This window comes from Equus quagga, chromosome 19 (assembly GCF_021613505.1).
Source record: "Equus quagga isolate Etosha38 chromosome 19, UCLA_HA_Equagga_1.0, whole genome shotgun sequence".
Taxonomy (NCBI): domain Eukaryota; kingdom Metazoa; phylum Chordata; class Mammalia; order Perissodactyla; family Equidae; genus Equus; species Equus quagga.
The window spans coordinates 8,748,690-8,767,482 of record NC_060285.1 but is presented as its reverse complement, the minus strand read 5'-3'; the positions used below and the strand labels follow the sequence as shown (position 1 = coordinate 8,767,482).

Below are 18,793 nucleotides of genomic sequence, written 5' to 3'. Positions count from 1 at the left end.
AATTAGATTTTAATGCAAAGACTTTAGTCTTTATGTATATAAGTTTATAGGTGAATAAATCTATATATTTAACCTATATGTATGATACATGTTAACTACTCATTTCAAGGTGCTGTTATACAGATAACTAGCTTATAGAAATTCCTTAAACTGCCATCTAGTGCAGAATTATAGTTATTTCTGTTTTTTAATACTGAGAGAAAAAAGAAAATTTTGAAATATAATAATTTTCATGTGGTTTAAATACTGGTACGTTAAAAATAAATAACTTTTTAGTTTCTCTTTAACCTTTGTGCATATTTCTCATTCATACTGAGAAATTCTCTAAGGTAAAGATTAGCAAGAATCTGTCCCAGGCAAGAATAATCTTTTAAAGAACTGAATAAAAAAAATCTCCTGAATCACTTGAGGCTCGTTCTTTTTTTGTTAATGATTTTTAAAAAATTTTTATTTATTTATTTTTAATTTTTTTTTTCTTTGAGGAAGATTGGCCCTGAGCTAACATCCACCACCAATCCTCCTCTTTTTGCTGAGGAAGATTGGCCCTGAGCTAACATTCATGCCCATCTCCCTCCATTTTTTTATGTGTGGCACGCCTGCCACAGCATGACTTGATAAGCGGTGCATAGGTCTACACCTGGAATCTGAACTGGCAAACCCAGGGCTGCCAAAGCAGAGCGTGCCAACTTAACCACTGCGCCACTGGGCTGGCCCCAAGGCTCATTCTTTTTTTTTGGAAGATTAGCCCTGAGCTAACATCTGCCGCCAATCCTCCTCTTTTTGCTGAGGAAGACTGGCCCTGAGCTAACACCTGTGCCCATCTTCCTCTACTTTATATGTGGGACGCTTACCACAGCATGGCTTACCAAGCGGTGCCATGTCCACACCTGGGATCCGAACTGGCAAACCCTGGGCCGCCACAGCAGAACATGCGAGCTTAACTGCTATGCCACCAGCCAGCCCCCCAAGGCTCTTGTTGTGTGAGAAAACCAAAGACTTTCAGGGCTTCTATGTAAATAATTACTTTGATACAGATAGTGGTTGTCCATGTAAATTTTACCCTTCCAAGCTCCCACCTGGCTTTGGATCATCAGGATGACAACCTCTTCAAGTGTGAATTCATTATTGTGGTAATAGTTATAACTGATATATATATAGTTTTTACTGTTCTAAGTATCTTATTAACTTATTTAATCCTCCTGACACCTTTGTGAAGTGGGTGCTATTATTATCTCCATTTTAGAGATGAGGAAACTGAGGCACAAGGCAATTTGGTAGCTCTCCTCAAGTCACTTAGTGTTCTTAAGCCGGGGTTCCAACTCAGGAAAGCCTGACTCTGAGTCCACACTTGACCACAAAACAATACATAACACCTGTGCCAAAGAATATTATCTGGGAATTTTGTAGCTCTCTTTTCATTACAATATTTTTTATAAGAAATTCAACTGAGAGGAGTCTTAGTGTAAGTTATTTCAAGTTTAGAGAGTGGTATGCTTTTTTTAATGTGGTAAAATTTACGTACAGTGAATTGCACAGATCTTAAATATGCAATTCAGTGAGTTTTGACAAAGGTCGAAACCAATATACCCCACACCCCAGTCAAGATACAGAACATGTCCATCACCCTGGAAAGTTCCCTCAGGCCTCCTCCAGTCCAACCCCAGCTCCCTCTTTAACCACTGCTTTCGTTCCTCTCAACATGGATTGTTTTGCCTGTTCCTGAATTTCATGTAAGTGGAATCATACCCTATGTACCCTTTCTGTCTGGCTTGTTTACCTCAATATACACAAATGAAGTCCATTTATCTATTAAAGTATTTTTTATTTATTTGGTAATTTCATTTCTTCAGAGAGGTCTTTCTTTTACCTCATAAAGGAAACATTTATTAGCTTTTTCTTTACTCTCATTTTCCAACTACATAGTAATAGATCAGTTTATGAACTACTTCGTTATATACAATAAAAAGTACGTAACATTAAACAGAATTCTTCTCAAGGACACTCCTTCAAAATCAGACCACATTAAAATCCTAATCTAATTAGTTTCAGGACATAATTAAAATACATACCTAGATTATAGGAAAGACCTGCATCCTTCCATCCATTTTCAGTCTTTATAAAACTTTCTTTTCTGGGTTTTCTTCTTAGCTCATAAAATATGATGAACATCTTTCTCAGTCTCTCGAGAGGCCCAATCCTAAATGTCCTGGAAGAGCTTTTCTTCTTGGCTGCAGAATCTCGGAAGTGATTGTGAGACTTTGCTATTTGCAGAGTCCACATTGTGACTTCTTGGCATTGATTGGTTAAATAAGCTTGTTAGAATAGCCCCCTCTATCCTTTATTAACTCCACAATATAAAATGCTGACTTTGTTTCTTAATACTTTACAATGTGACAGTTGCCAGAATGTCTATTCAGATACAGTTTTATCAGAAGAAATTCAGGCCAGATTGACTATAATGGTTAGTTCTATGATCAAAGGCCATAACAACTGCCAGGTTTACTTTTAGGGTTAAAGTTCATTGCTTTATCACACCTTTTTTTTTCCTTCTTCAAATGGTAAGAAAAGGTATCTTTTTCCTTGGATAATTTTTCTGTCATGACCAAGAGTTCTGTGTCACTTTGAGATTTCAGAAGTTTGGAAGCATTTAGTTAATGATCACTCCATAATGTTGATAATTCATAAGATTGGGAAAATGTAGCTAGTGTTTTAAATATTTCTTATATAGTCATTTCTATGAAATTGGATTCAGCAAAGAGGAATACTTTGAAGGATATAAAAGATGATTTTCCAATCCTGCTTTGATTTCCAAATAATTATGTCTTTTTTCAGATGTATTTCCTAACATATGTATATGTATACTCTGTTATTAATGAAAATGAGAGATAACACATAGATTAATTAAAGTCATTAAAATTGTGAGACAAAAAGACAAAATGAATTGACTTTTTATTTAGTTTCATTACATGGACTGTAGCTGTGAAATAACGAAAAGAAAAGCACAGAGAAGGAGAAAGTGAAAAGACAAGAGGGAAAGGTCAGATAATCCACCGATTATAACCAGCCTCTGCTTTTATAAAAGAGTATTTACTGCTTGGGTAAATTGGGAAGTTTCCAATGTTGGGTAACAGAGGCACTCTTAACATGAATAATTATCAGAGAGATTAAATAGGTAAGCTGTTCTTGGGCTCTGGTACAAAGTTCAGTATTCTGCCCAAGAGCCCTTGGGGACTCTTAGCTCAATCGTGAAAGAAAGAAATGTGATGTGAGCTCTTCTAGGACTGACTGTTGCTTTGCCTGGTTTAAACTGTCCTATAAGGCCCTCTCTTATTTATCTCTTTTATTTCTTACCAACTTCATCAATAAAAATGTAATTTTTTTGTATGTAGATAAATAAAACTTACATAAAAATTAATATTTTATTAGTAGAATGCGAACTACAGAATTTCCTGGAGAGATAAACTATGTAGAGATAAAACAACTAGACACTTCCAAAATAATCATCAACAGCTGAGTTATATGTGCTGAATGTGAGTACTAAGAAAATTCGGAGGTCTTTGATCCAGCAGTTTCTCTTCCTAGGACTATCCCATAGAAATAAAAGCACCAGTACATAGTGCATAAGAGTACCAGGATATAAGTACAAAGATTTTTATTATTAAAGCAAAAAGCTGAAAAATATGAGTGCTCACCAGTATGGAAATATATCAGTAAGTTATGATACATCACCCCAAGAAATGTTGTGGAGACATCAAGCAGAATGAATTGAAGCTATGCCAGATGACTTGGTGGGAGAGATCTCTGAGGTATTGTTGAGTTAGAAAATCAAGATACAGAGAAGAGTGCGTAGTATCCCATTTTTGTAAAGCACTAGTGACCCACAAAGCCCTAAATGCAGGTATATGTGTATATGATTATATGGGTATTGAGAAAAATAGGAAAAGATACATACTACATTACAAACAACAGCAAGGTGCTGATGGGGGTAGGAGGGAAGGGGAGCAAGGAGTCAAACAACGAAGGAAAAGAGGAAGAATATTTAATTATTGAAGGACTATAGGATGTATGTATATAGGAAATGAAATAGTTAATTTAAAATAATTCACAAGGACAAATCAACATGTTCTGGGCTAATCAAGAAAGCTTTTTGAATGCGAAGAGTCTAAAAACCAACACATATTGAGCCCAAGATCTTGGAAAGGAATTGCTATGGAGGGAGAAGAAATTTCAGAAAGGGGACACATTGTAAGCAAGATAATAGGGAAAGAACAGGTTGGAGTTATGTAAGACATAAGAAGGAATTAATTTCAGAATAATTAGGGGAATGATTAGAAGAAAGTTGGCCAAGTCATCAAGCACCACATATTGTTTGATTTCATTCATACGAAATCTCTACAATAGATGAATCCGTAGAAACAGAAAATAGATTAGTGGTTACCAAGGGCTGGGGCAGATTGGGAGGAAATGGAGAGTGACCGCTAATGGGCATGGGGTTTCTTTTTGGAGCGATGAAATATTCTAAAATCAGTTGTGGTAATAGTTGCAGAATTCTGTGAATATACCAAAAACCATTAAATTGTACACTTTAAGTGGATGAATTGTATAGTGTGTAAATTATATCTCAATAAACCTGTTAAAAAAAAGAGTTGGCTGGATAAATTGGAGTTACCTGGTAGAGAGCATTAAAATCTAAGCTTAAGAGTCTGAATGTGATCTAATGGACAACAGAGAGCCATTGTACATTATGAGTATAGAATGGACTGTCCATGGTTTCCCTTTTTTAGCCTCTTTTTCTCTTTAATTGGGATTTTAATTATAAAAGTATATACTCATTGAAACATCGTTCAAATAATGTAAAAAAGCGTGTTAAATAAAAAAATTCAGTCTTATCTTATTCCCGAGATTACCACTGTAAAAATTGATGCTTTTCTAAATTCTTTTCTCTCTCTCTTTTTTTTTTTTTTTGAACATAAACGGGATCATATTATCCATCTGGTTCTGTAACTATTCCAGACAGCAGTGTTTCATGGCTATCTTTCCATACTTGCATGTGGAGACTGGCTACCGCAGGGAACGATAATAGAGTCATAGAGTCATTGTAAGGATTAAATGAGTTGATACATGTAAATAATTAGAATGGTATCAAGCACATAGTAGGCGTTCAGTAGATGTTAGATGTTGTCTTACTATTATTATTACTAAGTGTAGGCCAAAGGATATAGATTTTGTGAGTGATTGTTTTAGTAATTCTTTTGCTTTGGAACCTGAAGTGAAAGCAGGCATAATTTCCATTTCAGAAGGGAAATATTCACCCAGTCATCACTGGGCCAGCAGCCAGGCAGTCTGCTAGGTACTAATATTAAGAACACATAACACTTCTTAACAGAGGTTCTTAATCTGGGTTTTTTGGGTAGGCTTAAGGGAATCAGAGACTCTTGAAATTGTATGTCAGGGGCCGGCCCTGTGGCCGAGTGGTTAAGTTCTTGCGCTCCACTTCGGTGGCTCAGGGTTTCACTGTTTCAGATCCTGAGCGTGGACATGGCATCGCTCATCAGACCTGCTGAGGCGGCATCCCACATGCCCCAACTAGAAGGACCCACAATTAAAAAAATATACACAACTATGTACCGGGGGCTTTGGGGAGGAAAAGGAAAAATAAAATCTCTTAAAAAAAAATTGTATGTCAAAAGCTTCTATGTGCCTACATGCACTTTAGCAAACAGAATGAATCCATAACTTTCAAAAGATTCTTTAGGGAGTCTTCTTTTTTTTTTGGAGGATTAGCCCTGAGCTAACTACTACCAGTCCTCCTCTTTTTTGCTGAGGAAGCCTGGCCCTGAGCTAACATCCATGCCCATCTTCCTCTACTTTATATGTGGGACCCCTACCACAGCATGGTGTGCCAATCGGTGCCATGTCTGCACCCGGGATCCGAACCGGCGAACCCTGGGCCGCTGAGAAGTGGAACACGTGAACTTAACCGCTGTGCCACTGGGCCAGCCCCTCAATTCTTAAGAACCACATACTTCATCAGATTTGATTTTCATGACAGCGCAAAGAGGTAGATAATATTATTAGAGTTTTTGGAGAGTACAGAGATGGCCATGACCCTCAAGGAGGTTGTGGATACCCAGTTGACTGTTAATACAAAGTAGAGAGTAAAAAGTCCTATTAGAAAGGTATTATTATTCTTTGGAGATTCAGAAGGAGAAACTTATTCTAGTTCTTGAAATTGGGGAAAGCTTTTTGGCCTTAAATGCTAATATGTTAAAAACTGCAGATTATTTAACAAATATTTATCAAGTGCCCACTATATTCCAGTTGTTATTGTAGGCACTGGGAATATAACATTGAGCAAACATATAAAAATCTGTGTCTTCTTGGAGCTTACATTCTTTTGGGGAAGTCATACACGGATAATGTGATTCTTCTCCTCACCTTACGTATTAAAATTTCAGGGAAACTTTGATTATATGCCTAACAATGCCTCCCACATATTAATGTTCAGTAAATATTTGATTGAATGAATAAAAGAATGAACCAAAGAGCTGGAAGAGATCTTAAGGAGTCATGATCCCAGTTTTCAGGTAGGACCACATTTAACTATCATTTTTTTCTGAATTTTTACAGTGGAATAGAAATTTGAAACCTGGGTTTTCTCCTTAATTCTTCCTGTGCTCTGAGGAGATTTGGCATACATTGAAGAAATGAACTTGAGTGTCTCCGTCTAATATTAAGCTACCTTAAGTACGTTGGCACTATAGAAATGCAAAGTGTCACTGTTATTTGTCGTTTCTAGGGGAGGTGACGCCAGGACTATCCCAGGTGGAATATGCACTTCGCAGACACAAACTAATGTCTCTGATCCACAAGGAAGCACAAGGGCAGAGTGGGACAGACCAGACAGTGGTTCTGCTGTCCAACCCTACATATTACATGAGCAATGATATCCCCTATACTTTCCACCAAGACAACAATTTTCTGTACCTGTGTGGATTCCAAGAGCCCGATAGCATTCTGGTCCTTCAAAGCCTCCCTGGCAAGCAGTTACCAGCACACAAGGCTATGCTGTTTGTGCCTCGGAGAGACCCCAGTCGAGAACTTTGGGATGGCCCACGATCTGGCACTGATGGAGCAATAGCTCTAACTGGAGTGGACGAAGCGTACACGCTGGAAGAATTTCAACATCTGGTACCGAAACTGAAAGGTAACAAATGGGAGCAGAAGTCAAACCACAGGTCAGATTGCCATTAAGACCTTCCTTGCCTATTTAGACAAAGGTCTTAATTTTCTAAAATGATTGTCTTAGCAATGCTTCCCTGAACACCATGAAAGGAACGTAAGTCTTTTCCACAAGACTGCGCTACTTTAATGATTTCATTTATTCATTTGCTAAATCTTCATTAGGTTATTCATTCACAGAGACTGTTAACTATCCTAGTTTGAAATCCCAGAGAGAGAATTTCTTTTTATGGTGGATGATGGGCATGGGCCACTTCAAGATTACTGACCAGTCTATTTACCCTTGACCACTGCTTCTTATCTTATTGCTTTTGCCAACTCTTCAAAAGGAGGCAATACTCTCAAAGGGTGATCCATCATCACAGCATCAGAATGACCTGGTGATGCATATTCCAATTACAAATGCGTAATAGATAGTGAGACTGTAAAATCTCAGGCCCCCACTCCTACCTACTAAAACAGAAACTGCATTTTCACAAGACTCTCAGGTGATTCATATGTGCAATTGAGTTCTTGCCCTTCAAAATAGTCACTTTCTCTATGTTTATTCTAGTGAATTATGATCACTCAGAATGTTTTGAATTCCTTTTCTGGAACTTCTCAGAACCTACACTATATTATAAACTGTCCTTAGTGATTCTTGTAAATCTACAGCTCTGGGAAGTGTTTTATTTTTTAAAGTATCCAAAAGTCACTTAGAGCCAAATTTGGTAAATAAGCTGCATGATCAAGGTGAAAAATACTGATTTTAGACCAAAATAATGTGAAATTTTAGCCTGATTTGCGTGGTTTATAAACCATTTGTGAACTTAGTTTCTAAAACATAATTCCAAAATTGTTTACAACAATCAAATAGGACTTGTTTCCTACAAGGACTTCTTTGAAAGAAAATACTCATTTGAATTGTAAGTTCCAATATGTTTGAATTCTTTTACTTTATACTAATATTTCCTATTTTATAGAGATAAATACCCAACTAAACTAGTGGAACTTTCTTATATCTTCAAAGTCTTCACAAATTTGGGACACAGAATCATTTTCTTTGTAGCTTTTTTATTTCTTGAATTAGTTGCTGGCTGTCATGTTCTACAGTCTAAATTTCGTTAACCCAGTATTATTAAAATCTTACATAAAATGTATTTTTCAAAAGCAGTTCTCATTCACCATTCTTAATGTTAGTGGTTTATTAGATAAAAGCACTAAGCAAAGGAAAAGATTAATGAAATCATATTTATTTAAAAATTTGAAAACCTAGAAAAGGTGGGCTATGATTTCATACACTGATGACAGTAGTAGAGGCTGTTTTACTTTTAAAAAATTACAACAGTTAAATTTATATTAAGAATAGAATTAATGTTTCACATGTAATGTACATTTAAAACCATTTTTATTTTAAAATGAAAATATTTAGGAGATTGTATCACTAATACATATCCAATCAAAATTTTTAGGATTCTTTTTCCCCTCTTCTGTCCCAAAGTACTTTGTGTAAAACATACAGCCCTTCAGACTTAGATTGTTGGGAATGCCCCTCGTAGACTACTGTCAGAAAGAAACTAAAGGAACAAATGGAGACTTGGTGTAAGTGCAAAGCATTTTCATGATGAGCCTTCTTATCTTATGTCTCAGGCAAATATAGACCATTTCCTTGGGTCTCTAAAATTAAAAGGTGAACCGTGATTGTCTAAAATGATAATACATGGCAGATGGAAAAGGAGAGATTTCCTGGACAAGTGTGGATTAACACTTGTTATCGGCTATAGTGTTTCTAAAGCTATGAATAATTGTTCCTAAATAAGAGAAGAACCTCCTTTCACTTATACTGAAATTTTTTGTTAAGGGATGGAAAACTTTTAACCATAAGGTCATGATCTGAGTACTTTCTGTCCTTTTTTGTTCAATTAATCAGTAATGCCTCTAGCTCAATTGTGATGGGGAGAACAATTTTTATAATTGCTCTTTAACAGTCAATAAATAATACATAAAATCAAAACTTGAATAAAGCTTTAGTCCCATCTGTCATCTTTGTAAAGAACACTGAAGTTTAGGGGCAGAAAAGCTGTATATTCAGTCCCAGAAAATCTTGCCATTTCCAGAGAATGGCCTTCCAATGACTTATGATCAAACCCTTCAGTTACTTCAGCCCTGAGAGAGTTTGTGTTCAACCCTTTAGAGTTCCTCACTACAGGTTTTGTAGTTTTGACCCTTGTTAAGGTCATTGTGACAGGTGATATTTCTTGTTGTTGCTATTAGTTTTATTTTAAATTTATTTTTTGGCTTCTTATTTTAAGCTGAGACAAATATGGTTTGGTATGACTGGAGGAGGCCCTCTCATGCACAGCTTCACTCTGACTACATGCAGCAGGTGACTGAGGCCAAAGCCAGGAGCAAGAACGAGGTTCGGGCTGTCCACCAGCTGGTGCAGCGCCTCCGGCTGGTCAAATCTCCTGCAGAAATTGAGCGAATGCAGATCGCTGGGAAGCTGACATCACAGGTATATAGTCCTACTAAAAACTTGTTTCCAAATTAAGAGAATCTCAGGGGCTGGCCTGGTAGCGCAGCAGTTAAGTTCGAACGTTCTGCTTCTCGGCAGCCTGGGGTTCGCCGGTTCGAATCCTGGGTGCGGACATGGCACCACTTGGCAAGCCATGCTGGGTAGGCGTCCCACATATCAAGTAGAGGAAGATGGGCACGGATGTTAGCTCAGGGCCAGTCTTCATCAGCAAAAAGAGGAGGATTGGCAGCACTTAGCTCAGGGCTAATCTTCCTCAAAAAAAAAAAAAAAAGAATCTCAGCTCTTAGGGTTCAGAGTGCACCTTAAGGTTGTGTACCCAATGAATTTGTCTCACAGCAGATGAACATCTGGCTTCTACCTCAGTGTTTAGTGAACATGTCTGGAGACTTGCTCAATACCTTACAAGGCAAAGTAAATCTGCCTTCTAGTATCTTTTACCCATGATCTTAGTTGTTTCTCCTTGTAACAGCATAAATTAATTTTATTTCCTTTCCTTATGATAACTGCAATAATAGTAGCAGTTAAGCAATTTGACTGCTAAAGAAGACTCATAGGACTCAAAATGACAATGCTGTAAATCTGCAATTTATTATAGGAAAAGAGTACAGTATAGCAACAGCATTAAAGTAGGAATACCTGTCACAGACAATGGCTGTCTCACACAAGGGTCCAGAGAAGCCAGGTGCAGACTCCTCATGTCCCGTCTCAGTATGGGCTGGGCAGGATGCATTTTCTCTCATGGATCAGGAATCACATATACACACACAGAACACCTCAGAACCAGGGAGCCCAAAATGGAACCTCAGCTAGCGATTTTGGGGTTTTGGTCACATAGGCACATTCCTGCTATGTAACAGCAAATGCCTTCAGAGGTCTCACGGAAACCAAGTACAAGCCATTAATCTCACTGTTATTAATACTGACAAGCTGATATAAGCTGCTCTGAAACTCCTCTCAACACTGTTAATCAGTATGTTTCAGGCCTTGACCAGAATCAGTGCCGGGCAGGAACTTTAGCAAAACAGCTCAGGCTAATTCCCGGCCTGCTGGATTTAACCTCACAGCATCACAGCACACAAACATTTGAAGGCTCTTCTGTGTTCTCCCTTTGATCTTCCCAAAGTGCAACATTCTTGTTTTCCTTAACTCTTCCTCATATGTTATGGTCCCTATTTTGGTAACCGTCCTCTGTATGCGCTCTGGTTTGTCAGGGTCCTTCTTCAAGTACAGTGTCCAGTGCTCCAGCCACAGCTGGACCAGCAAAGACTAATTGCAAATGTTATAAGCATATGTCTTTGTCTTCCTTCAAATCATTGATTTTTTTTTTTTTAAAGATTGGCACCTGAGCTAACTGTTGCCAATCTTCTTTTTTTTTCTTTTTCTGCTTTTTCTCCCCAAATCCCCCTAGTATTTAGTTGTATATTTTTTTGGTTGTGGGTCCTTCTAATTGTGATATGTGGGACGCCGCCTCAATATGGCCTAATGAGTGGTGCCATGTCTGCGCCTATCTGAACTGGTGAAACCCTGGGCCACCGAAGTGGAGCACATGAACTTAACCACTCAGACATGGGGCCAGCCCCCAAATCATTGAATTTTAAGATGAGCAAGAGAAGAAGCTAAGAACAGATCTGTGGAACAATGTTGAGGGCTCCAGAGGAATTGATCCCAGTCCAGTGATCAGATGTCTTTGGATAAGGTGCAAAATCAGTTATAAATCTACCTAGGGGTTTTTTTGGTTTTTTTTTTTTTTTTGAGGAAGATCAGCCCTGAGCTAACATCTGCTGCCAATCCTCCTCTTTTCGCTGAGGAAGACTGGCCCTGAGCTAACATCTGTGCCCATCTTCCTCTACTTTATATGTGGGACGCCTACCACAGCATGGCTTGCCAAGCGGTGCCATGTCTGCACCTGGGACCCAAACTAGCAAACCGTGGGCCGCTGAGAAGCATAACGTTCGAACTTAACCGCTGCACCACGAGGGCAGCCCTTACCTAGGAGTATTCTGATCCATACTTCTCTCACTTGTCCACACTGTTATCCTAAGACTATTTTAAGTGTTGTGCTAAAATTTAGAAGTATTAAGTCTATGATACTCTCTTTATCTACCAACCCAGTAATGACATCAGACAGGGAGATGGAATTTGGCCTTACTTTTCTTAATGAACAACTAGCTGCCAGTGATTGTGTTCCTTAAGTGTTCCCACTTCTGGCCAGAATGTTTCTGTAAGATTTTTGGATATTTGGGCAAAGTAATTTCCTTAAATTCTTGAGGAATTGAATAATTATTCAATTATACTGTAATTGTATTGTTAGCCCAAATGAAAGTTGCCCTTCTTTTAGGGGACAAGCCAAATATAATTTGTGCCTTTGTGCTACTGATCAATTGGATTTTGTTGCAGTCTGATTTGGTTTAAGTAAAGGACCTTGCCATCAGAGTTAAGTAACTCTTACAGGCATAGAGTTGGTAGAATACGTAGGCAGAAGGAAAAGTGAGGAAGGAGTCAGACTTTGTCCAGGTCGGATCTCTCCTGTGGCTGAGCATATAGCCTACCTCCTGGACATCTCTACCTTAATTTCCCATGATTATCTAAATTTGTGCTCTGCCCTCAACCGGACCTGACTCTCCTCGCATATTCTTTTTCATGGTTAATAATAGCAACATTACCCAGCTACCTTAGATAGAAATATAGAAGTTATCTAGACAAATGCTTTTCCCCAACCCTTATATCTAATTAACCACCCCCCAAGTCCACTCCTGGGGAGGCAGAATAGTGTAGTGGAAAACAGACAGACCTGGGTTGACCTACCAAGCTGTGTTATTTTGGCCTGTGCCTAGCACAGTGGGCCACCTCCTATCCCTTTGCTGTTTCCTTGCTTCCATTATTGCCTAAGTCTAACTGTACCCTACCCAGAGTGATCTTTATAAATCTGACTGTCCTCCTACTTAAAGTTTTTTGTTGGCTCCGTGTTTTTAGGATTAAATTTCAATATGCTCATGTAAGGCCTTTCATGATCTGGCCTCTTCTGTCTACCGTTCTAGCTTCATCTCTTCTTCTTATTCCATATGTGCTTGACACTCTAGCCATACTGAGCTTTCAAGATAGGCCATACTGTCATGCCATCCCTTTGCCTGGAGTGCACTTCCCCTCGTTTCCAAATGGCACAGTCTCCCTACTCTCACATCACGCCCATGTGGAGACACACATATAAAACCTTTATGAAATAATTCCTGAAATGCTTTTTCTCTCCACTTTCCCTTTTCTATAAGCTGTTACAGTATCCATTCATGATGTGTTCTGATTATGAGATGCACAGTGAAATGCAAAAAAAAACCCTTGTACATTTTTAAAGAATCAAAATACAAACATTTAAGTAGTACCTAGTTAAGTAAGGGGGTCAAGTGTTGATTGGGAGAGTATGGGGTACATTATGACAAGACAACCCCAGTAAGAAGTGGCAGTCATAAAGTCTGCCCATTGATCTTTAGTGGAAGGACATCACACACATGGTAAGGAAAGGTGGCATTTGAACCATTACCATAAATACCTGAAATCATCTGTGAAGAAATGGGTTGATAGGAGGCACGTTCATAATGGAAAAAAGTAAAGCAAGGTCAGGCATTTGACCACCAGGAAGGAAGAGGAACTTTTCTGTCATATTTAGTCTGCATAGCAGTGTGAAAGGGCCTTGACTTCAAAAATTCTCTCTGCTGTTCCATAAAGGTTTGAAAGGAAATTAATAAAAAGACAAGTCCCTCTTTTAAGTGAATGAGCCTCACTAGAGCTACCACACTTTTTCCTTTTTTCTTTTTGGTCATTTTAGCTTCACGCTAAAAGTGTAGTGCAAACTATTTATCAACATTTGTATATAAGAAAAAATAAGTATCCTTTAACTAATTTTAGTTGCTGATTCATACAGCAGATATTTATTGAGTATCTACTATGGTGCCAGGCACTGCTCTAGGTTCTAAGGAGACAGTGGTGAGCAAAATAGGCTATCCATGTGTCCCTCCCCTCAGTCTAGTTGAGGAGAGACAATAAACCAACTTAAGCTATATAGTCAGGTGGAATTAAATGCTGTGAAGAAAAATGAAGCAATGGAAGGGGATAATGTGTGATGTGAAATGCTAATTTAGATAGAGTGGTCAGGAAAGGGCTCTCTACATTTGAGGGAGATCAGAATGAGAAAGGGAGCAGCGATGCAGGTGTTCCCGCTGCCACCCCCTTTGCTTTTTATTCTACTGAGCTTTGTGGTCATGTCATTATCTTGTATTGAGAAATGTTATTTAAACCACTCCTTCACGCATTCCATGCATTCACTCTCAGAATGTAGCAACTTGAGAGAAATTCCTTTCTAGTTATAGTATCTATAGTCATATCCCTGTGCAACTGATTTGTTTTTATCTCGCAGACTTGGAAATTATATGGCTGACAGTATTTCCCTTGTCACATTGGCTGATAGAAAACAGGAACAAATGTGTAGCCCATCTACAGTAGCCTAATAACTGTGAAGGGCAGTATGTGTGCACTTTTATTTTTTTGAGCTCCATTCACCCCAAGCCTTGCTTTTCTTTAACTCAACCATGAATTTATATTCTCTTGTAATGGTTTATGAATCTATGTATGCTAATCAACATCCTTTTGGTAACGAGGTACAGTGGTGAATTATAAACATGTATGCTTATAAAAATAGGAAAAACAGACACATGTAGTGTGGCTATCACAGAGAATTAATTAAAGTACTTATGCTATAGTGCAATGCTTCTTAACTGGGGGCAGTTTTGTCCCCCAGAGGACATTTGGCAATGTCTGATTATCACAATTTGGGAGTGCTGCTGGCATCCTACATTGAACAGGACACTTCCCCACAACAGAGTTATCTAGCTCAAAATGTCAATAGTGCTGAGGTTGGGACCATTCAATCCATAATTTGATACATTCCAGGGCAATAGAGACATTGGATTACATAAATGTGTAATTGGATTACAAATGTGTTTCCATGTAGCTTATTCTAGCATACAGTGTATATTCTGAGTGGGAAGATTGGGTACACTTCCACTAAATCTTGGCATCAAATATTCCTGAAAGCAGTATTTTTCCCTTCTGAAATCTATATTATCATGCCCACAAAGTCACAACTTAAGATCAACAAAACTGGGGAGAAGGGTGCTTTTCATTTGAGCTCCAGTATTTTGAATGTTTGAGTAAGCAATATAGTTAAGATGAGACTGTGTTCTTTTCATCCTCCTTTCTCTTTGCAGGCTTTCATAGAGACCATGTTTGCCAGTAAAGCCCCTGTGGAGGAAGGCTTTCTTTATGCTAAGGTGAGCTTTAAATGGTTGGAAAACTCTTGTTGGAGGCAAATGTAAAGTAATTTCATTGATTTGCAGATGGAGTCCACTTGGCTTTCATGGAAGTGACCAGGACATCTGTGCAGAGGATTTGGTTCTTAAATGTCACTGATAATTTATTGGATGAGTCTAAAACATGCAGGGCTACAATTAAATGAAGAAAATTGCAAAGTAGAACAGATGAAGAGGGAAAGACTTAAACGAATATGAGATGAGAATACTAATACTGTTCAGGTAAATGTAAAGGAAGAGAATCTGGGGATCTGGGGTCGTGCTATAGGTAGTGACAGACAGTCGCCAGTCTCCAGCTCCATCCTAGGACATAGTGAAATTAGTAAACTTACCATTTGCCTAGCTTCCTTTTTCACTTTTCCTAGGCACATAGGGTGGTAGCTTTTTGAAAGGTTGAAATTAGTAATTTAGAGCTGTTGTTAAAAATACAAGCCTTATGCCAGTGTTTATCTAAATAAGAATAAACGAACAGTAACTTTATATGACTGTATCTCTGTGGTCAGCCTTGATCGTGGGTTATCTCTGTCCTCTTCTGGGCTTAACTTTGAAAATCATAGGAAATTTAGAGCACTCAGAAGAAAAGAACAGATTTATTAGTAAGGGTGAAAAACTGGATTGGAATGAGAATAAAAGAAATGGACTGAAATTACAGCATAAAAAGTTTGGTTAGAAATTATGAATAATTTTCCACTAATGACTTAAGTACTTGAATGGAGGTATGGGCTGTTGAAGAAAGCCTGGGCTGAGGCTGCCCTAAGGAAATCTTGTGTTCAGTCATACTTTGGTGTTGTTTTTCAGTTTGAATTTGAATGCCGGGCCCGTGGCGCAGACATGTTAGCCTACCCACCTGTGGTTGCTGGAGGTAATCGATCAAACACTTTGCACTATGTGAAGAATAATCAACTCATCAAGGTACACAAATACCTTCAGTGCTGCTTCCTCTGAGTCCAGATGCCCTAGTAGAAAACTCACTAACCTCATGGTCCCCTGACCTTCAGCTTTCACAAAGTAACTGCCACTTATAAAGCACTTCATAGTTTATAAAATGCTTTTTACAGACATTATCTCATTTGGTCCTCACATTAGCACTGTGAGATAGGAGCAGTTATTAACATGCCTGTTTAATAGATGAGGAAAATAAACTTAAAAGAATTAGGCAACTTAGTGCAAAGCCAAGTATATCACTCTAAAGCCTCTGCCCATTTCATTTTATAACACTCCTTCTCTGAGGACTTGTGGCATCAGTGGGCCAAGCATATTTTGGGAGCAGACTGATTTTAAGAATACCTTATTAGCTATGAGGGAACGTATCTTTTATGGTTTTCTCTCCCAAGTGATTGTACAAGAATTGTGCGTTCCTTTATTGTCTACTCTTAATTATCTATTTCAATTTTCAGTAAATTCAAAAGAATAAATGTAACAAACATGTAAATTATACAGCGTAATTTCTTTTTACATGAATACCCATAAACCAATCCCTCAACTCCAGAACTAGAACATTACCATACCTTGCATCTACTTATGTACCCCTATGCTGTGCCATCCAGCTGACTCCCTCCCAAAGGTAACTTAACTGGCATCCTCAATTTTTTGTTTGTCATTCTCTTGATTTTTTAAAATAGTTTTGTCACATATACACAAGTCCCTAAACAATATTAGTTAGTTCTGCTTGTTTATGAGCTATATAAAAATTATATACTGCTATATGTAGTTTTTTGGAGCTTAACTTTTTTTTTTACTCATAAGTATGGTAAGTTAATACAAATTTTTCCCCAAGTATTTCTATCTGTTTGCACTCCTAGCAGCAGTGTATAATTCTGTTGACCACATCCTCTCCATCTTTTGATATTATCACACTTCTTAAATTCCACCATTTTAGTTGCTATAAAACAGTATCTCATTGTGGTCTTAATTTCCATTACCAGTGAAATTAAGCATCTTATCTTTTAGCACAACTAGTTTCAACTTCCTAAAATGTTGTTTAGGATATTCTGATCTGTGTTCATAAGAGAGATTGGCTTATAATTTTTCTCATACTGTCTTCTTCTGATTTCCATATCAAGGTCAAACCAAGCTCATAAAGTGAATAATTTTTTTCTTTAATATTGTGAAATAATTTGAATCCATTTCTTGAAAATTGGGTAGAACTTTTTGGGCCTGATATTTTCCTTGTGGATTTTTTAAGTATGATTCAATTTCTTTCCTATACTAGGCTTTTTTTTACTTTTTTTTAACATTTCTTATTGTAAAATGTACGTACTACTGGAAAAGTACTTAAAATATAAAGGAACAGTTTAATGAGTCCTTATAAAGTGAACACCCGTGTAACATTACCCAGGTCAAGAAATAAAACAGGTGTTGGCAAGTTGCAGCCTTCTGATTGAGATCAGTGGTTGCTTCTGATGGGGGCTTGACTGGGAAGGGGTATGAGGGTGTGGTTGCATGGGTGTATGCATTCAACAAAACTGGCTTAACGCTGTATACATAAGATCTGTGCACTTCACCGTGTATACATAATACCTCAACAACATTGGCTAAAAAAAGAAATCTCAAAAAGAAAAAGAAAGAAAGAGTTTTATTGGTTTTTATTAGTCTTTTAAAACCAATTTTCACATTATTAATGCTGTTTTGTCTTGGTTTACTATCTCATTACACTATACTCTTGTCTTTATTACTTTCACCCCTCTACTCTTTGTGTTTATTCTCTTGTTCTTCTTCTGGCTTCTTAAATTGGATTCTAAACTCATTAATTTTCATCCTTTCTTCTTTTCTAATTATGAGTATTTGAGGATAAATTTCTCATTTTCATTATATTCTACAAGTTTTTTAAGTTGTTAAATATATATTAAAAACAATAGCTGTAATGTACCATTTAAAAATAATAGTAATAATAAAATGAACAGCCATGTATCCACCATCAAGGATAAAAAGAACATTACTTGTACCTTAGAAGTTCCCTGGGCCATCTCAAGCACATCTCCCTTTCCACTCCTACCATCTTGACTTTTGTTTTAATCATTTTTTTGTTTTTCTTCATAGTTTTACCACCCATGTGTCTATTCTTAAACAATGTTCATTCTTGAAAAACTGGAGAGCAAGCGCAAATCTAGCTTTATATATAGAGAGAAAAGTATTGATATTTCATTACTGGATAAATGGCGCATAAGAAAGTAAGTTGAGAACTTCTGGGTCATGGTCTGGCTTTGGTTATCTGAAAGTTTATAAGGGCCCCTTCTACTGAAGTCAGTAGGCAAGGTCGTCAACAAGTGGTGAGAAATGTAGCGTCCTATTGGGGCATCTGGAAGGGCTCTGGTGTGGACCAAGTAGTAGGCAGCTGGCGGAAGTGTCGTCAGAGAGTACAGGCTGCCCTGTGTTTCTGCCTCTAAGTTTACTACAGCTATATGGAGTCCTCGGGAATAGGTCAAAGCAGAACCCTTCTGACAGTTTATTTAGATTTTACCCACATGTTCACCTTTTCTTCTTACATCTTAGATGGCTTTCTGAAGGGATCACCTTCCTTCTACCTGAAGAGCATCCTTTAGATGAAGGTCTGCTGCTGTTAAACTGTTTGTTTAGCCAAACTATCTATTTCATTTTCATTCTTGAAAGATGGCTATGCCAAGAAAACCATCCTAGATTGACAGTTATTTTCAGTCATCAGTTTTAATGTGTTATT

At 37.7% G+C, this 18,793-nt stretch overlaps 1 protein-coding gene across 9 annotated transcripts in view; it reads left to right on the top strand.

Annotated features, from left to right (window-relative positions):
• XPNPEP3 (X-prolyl aminopeptidase 3) overlaps window positions 1-18,793 on the top strand; it is a 65,953-nt gene that overhangs the window by 20,058 nt on the left and 27,102 nt on the right. For all 9 annotated transcript variants that reach the window (XR_006886156.1, XR_006886155.1, XM_046646400.1 and 6 more), the window contains 4 exons: window positions 6,800-7,207; window positions 9,534-9,736; window positions 15,016-15,078; window positions 15,916-16,029. Coding sequence is in view for 7 of the 9 variants with exons in the window: in XM_046646400.1 (XP_046502356.1) it covers window positions 6,800-7,207; window positions 9,534-9,736; window positions 15,016-15,078; window positions 15,916-16,029 (788 nt within the window). In the remaining 2 variants the exon portion in view is untranslated. The remainder of the gene's footprint in view (window positions 1-6,799; window positions 7,208-9,533; window positions 9,737-15,015; window positions 15,079-15,915; window positions 16,030-18,793) is intronic.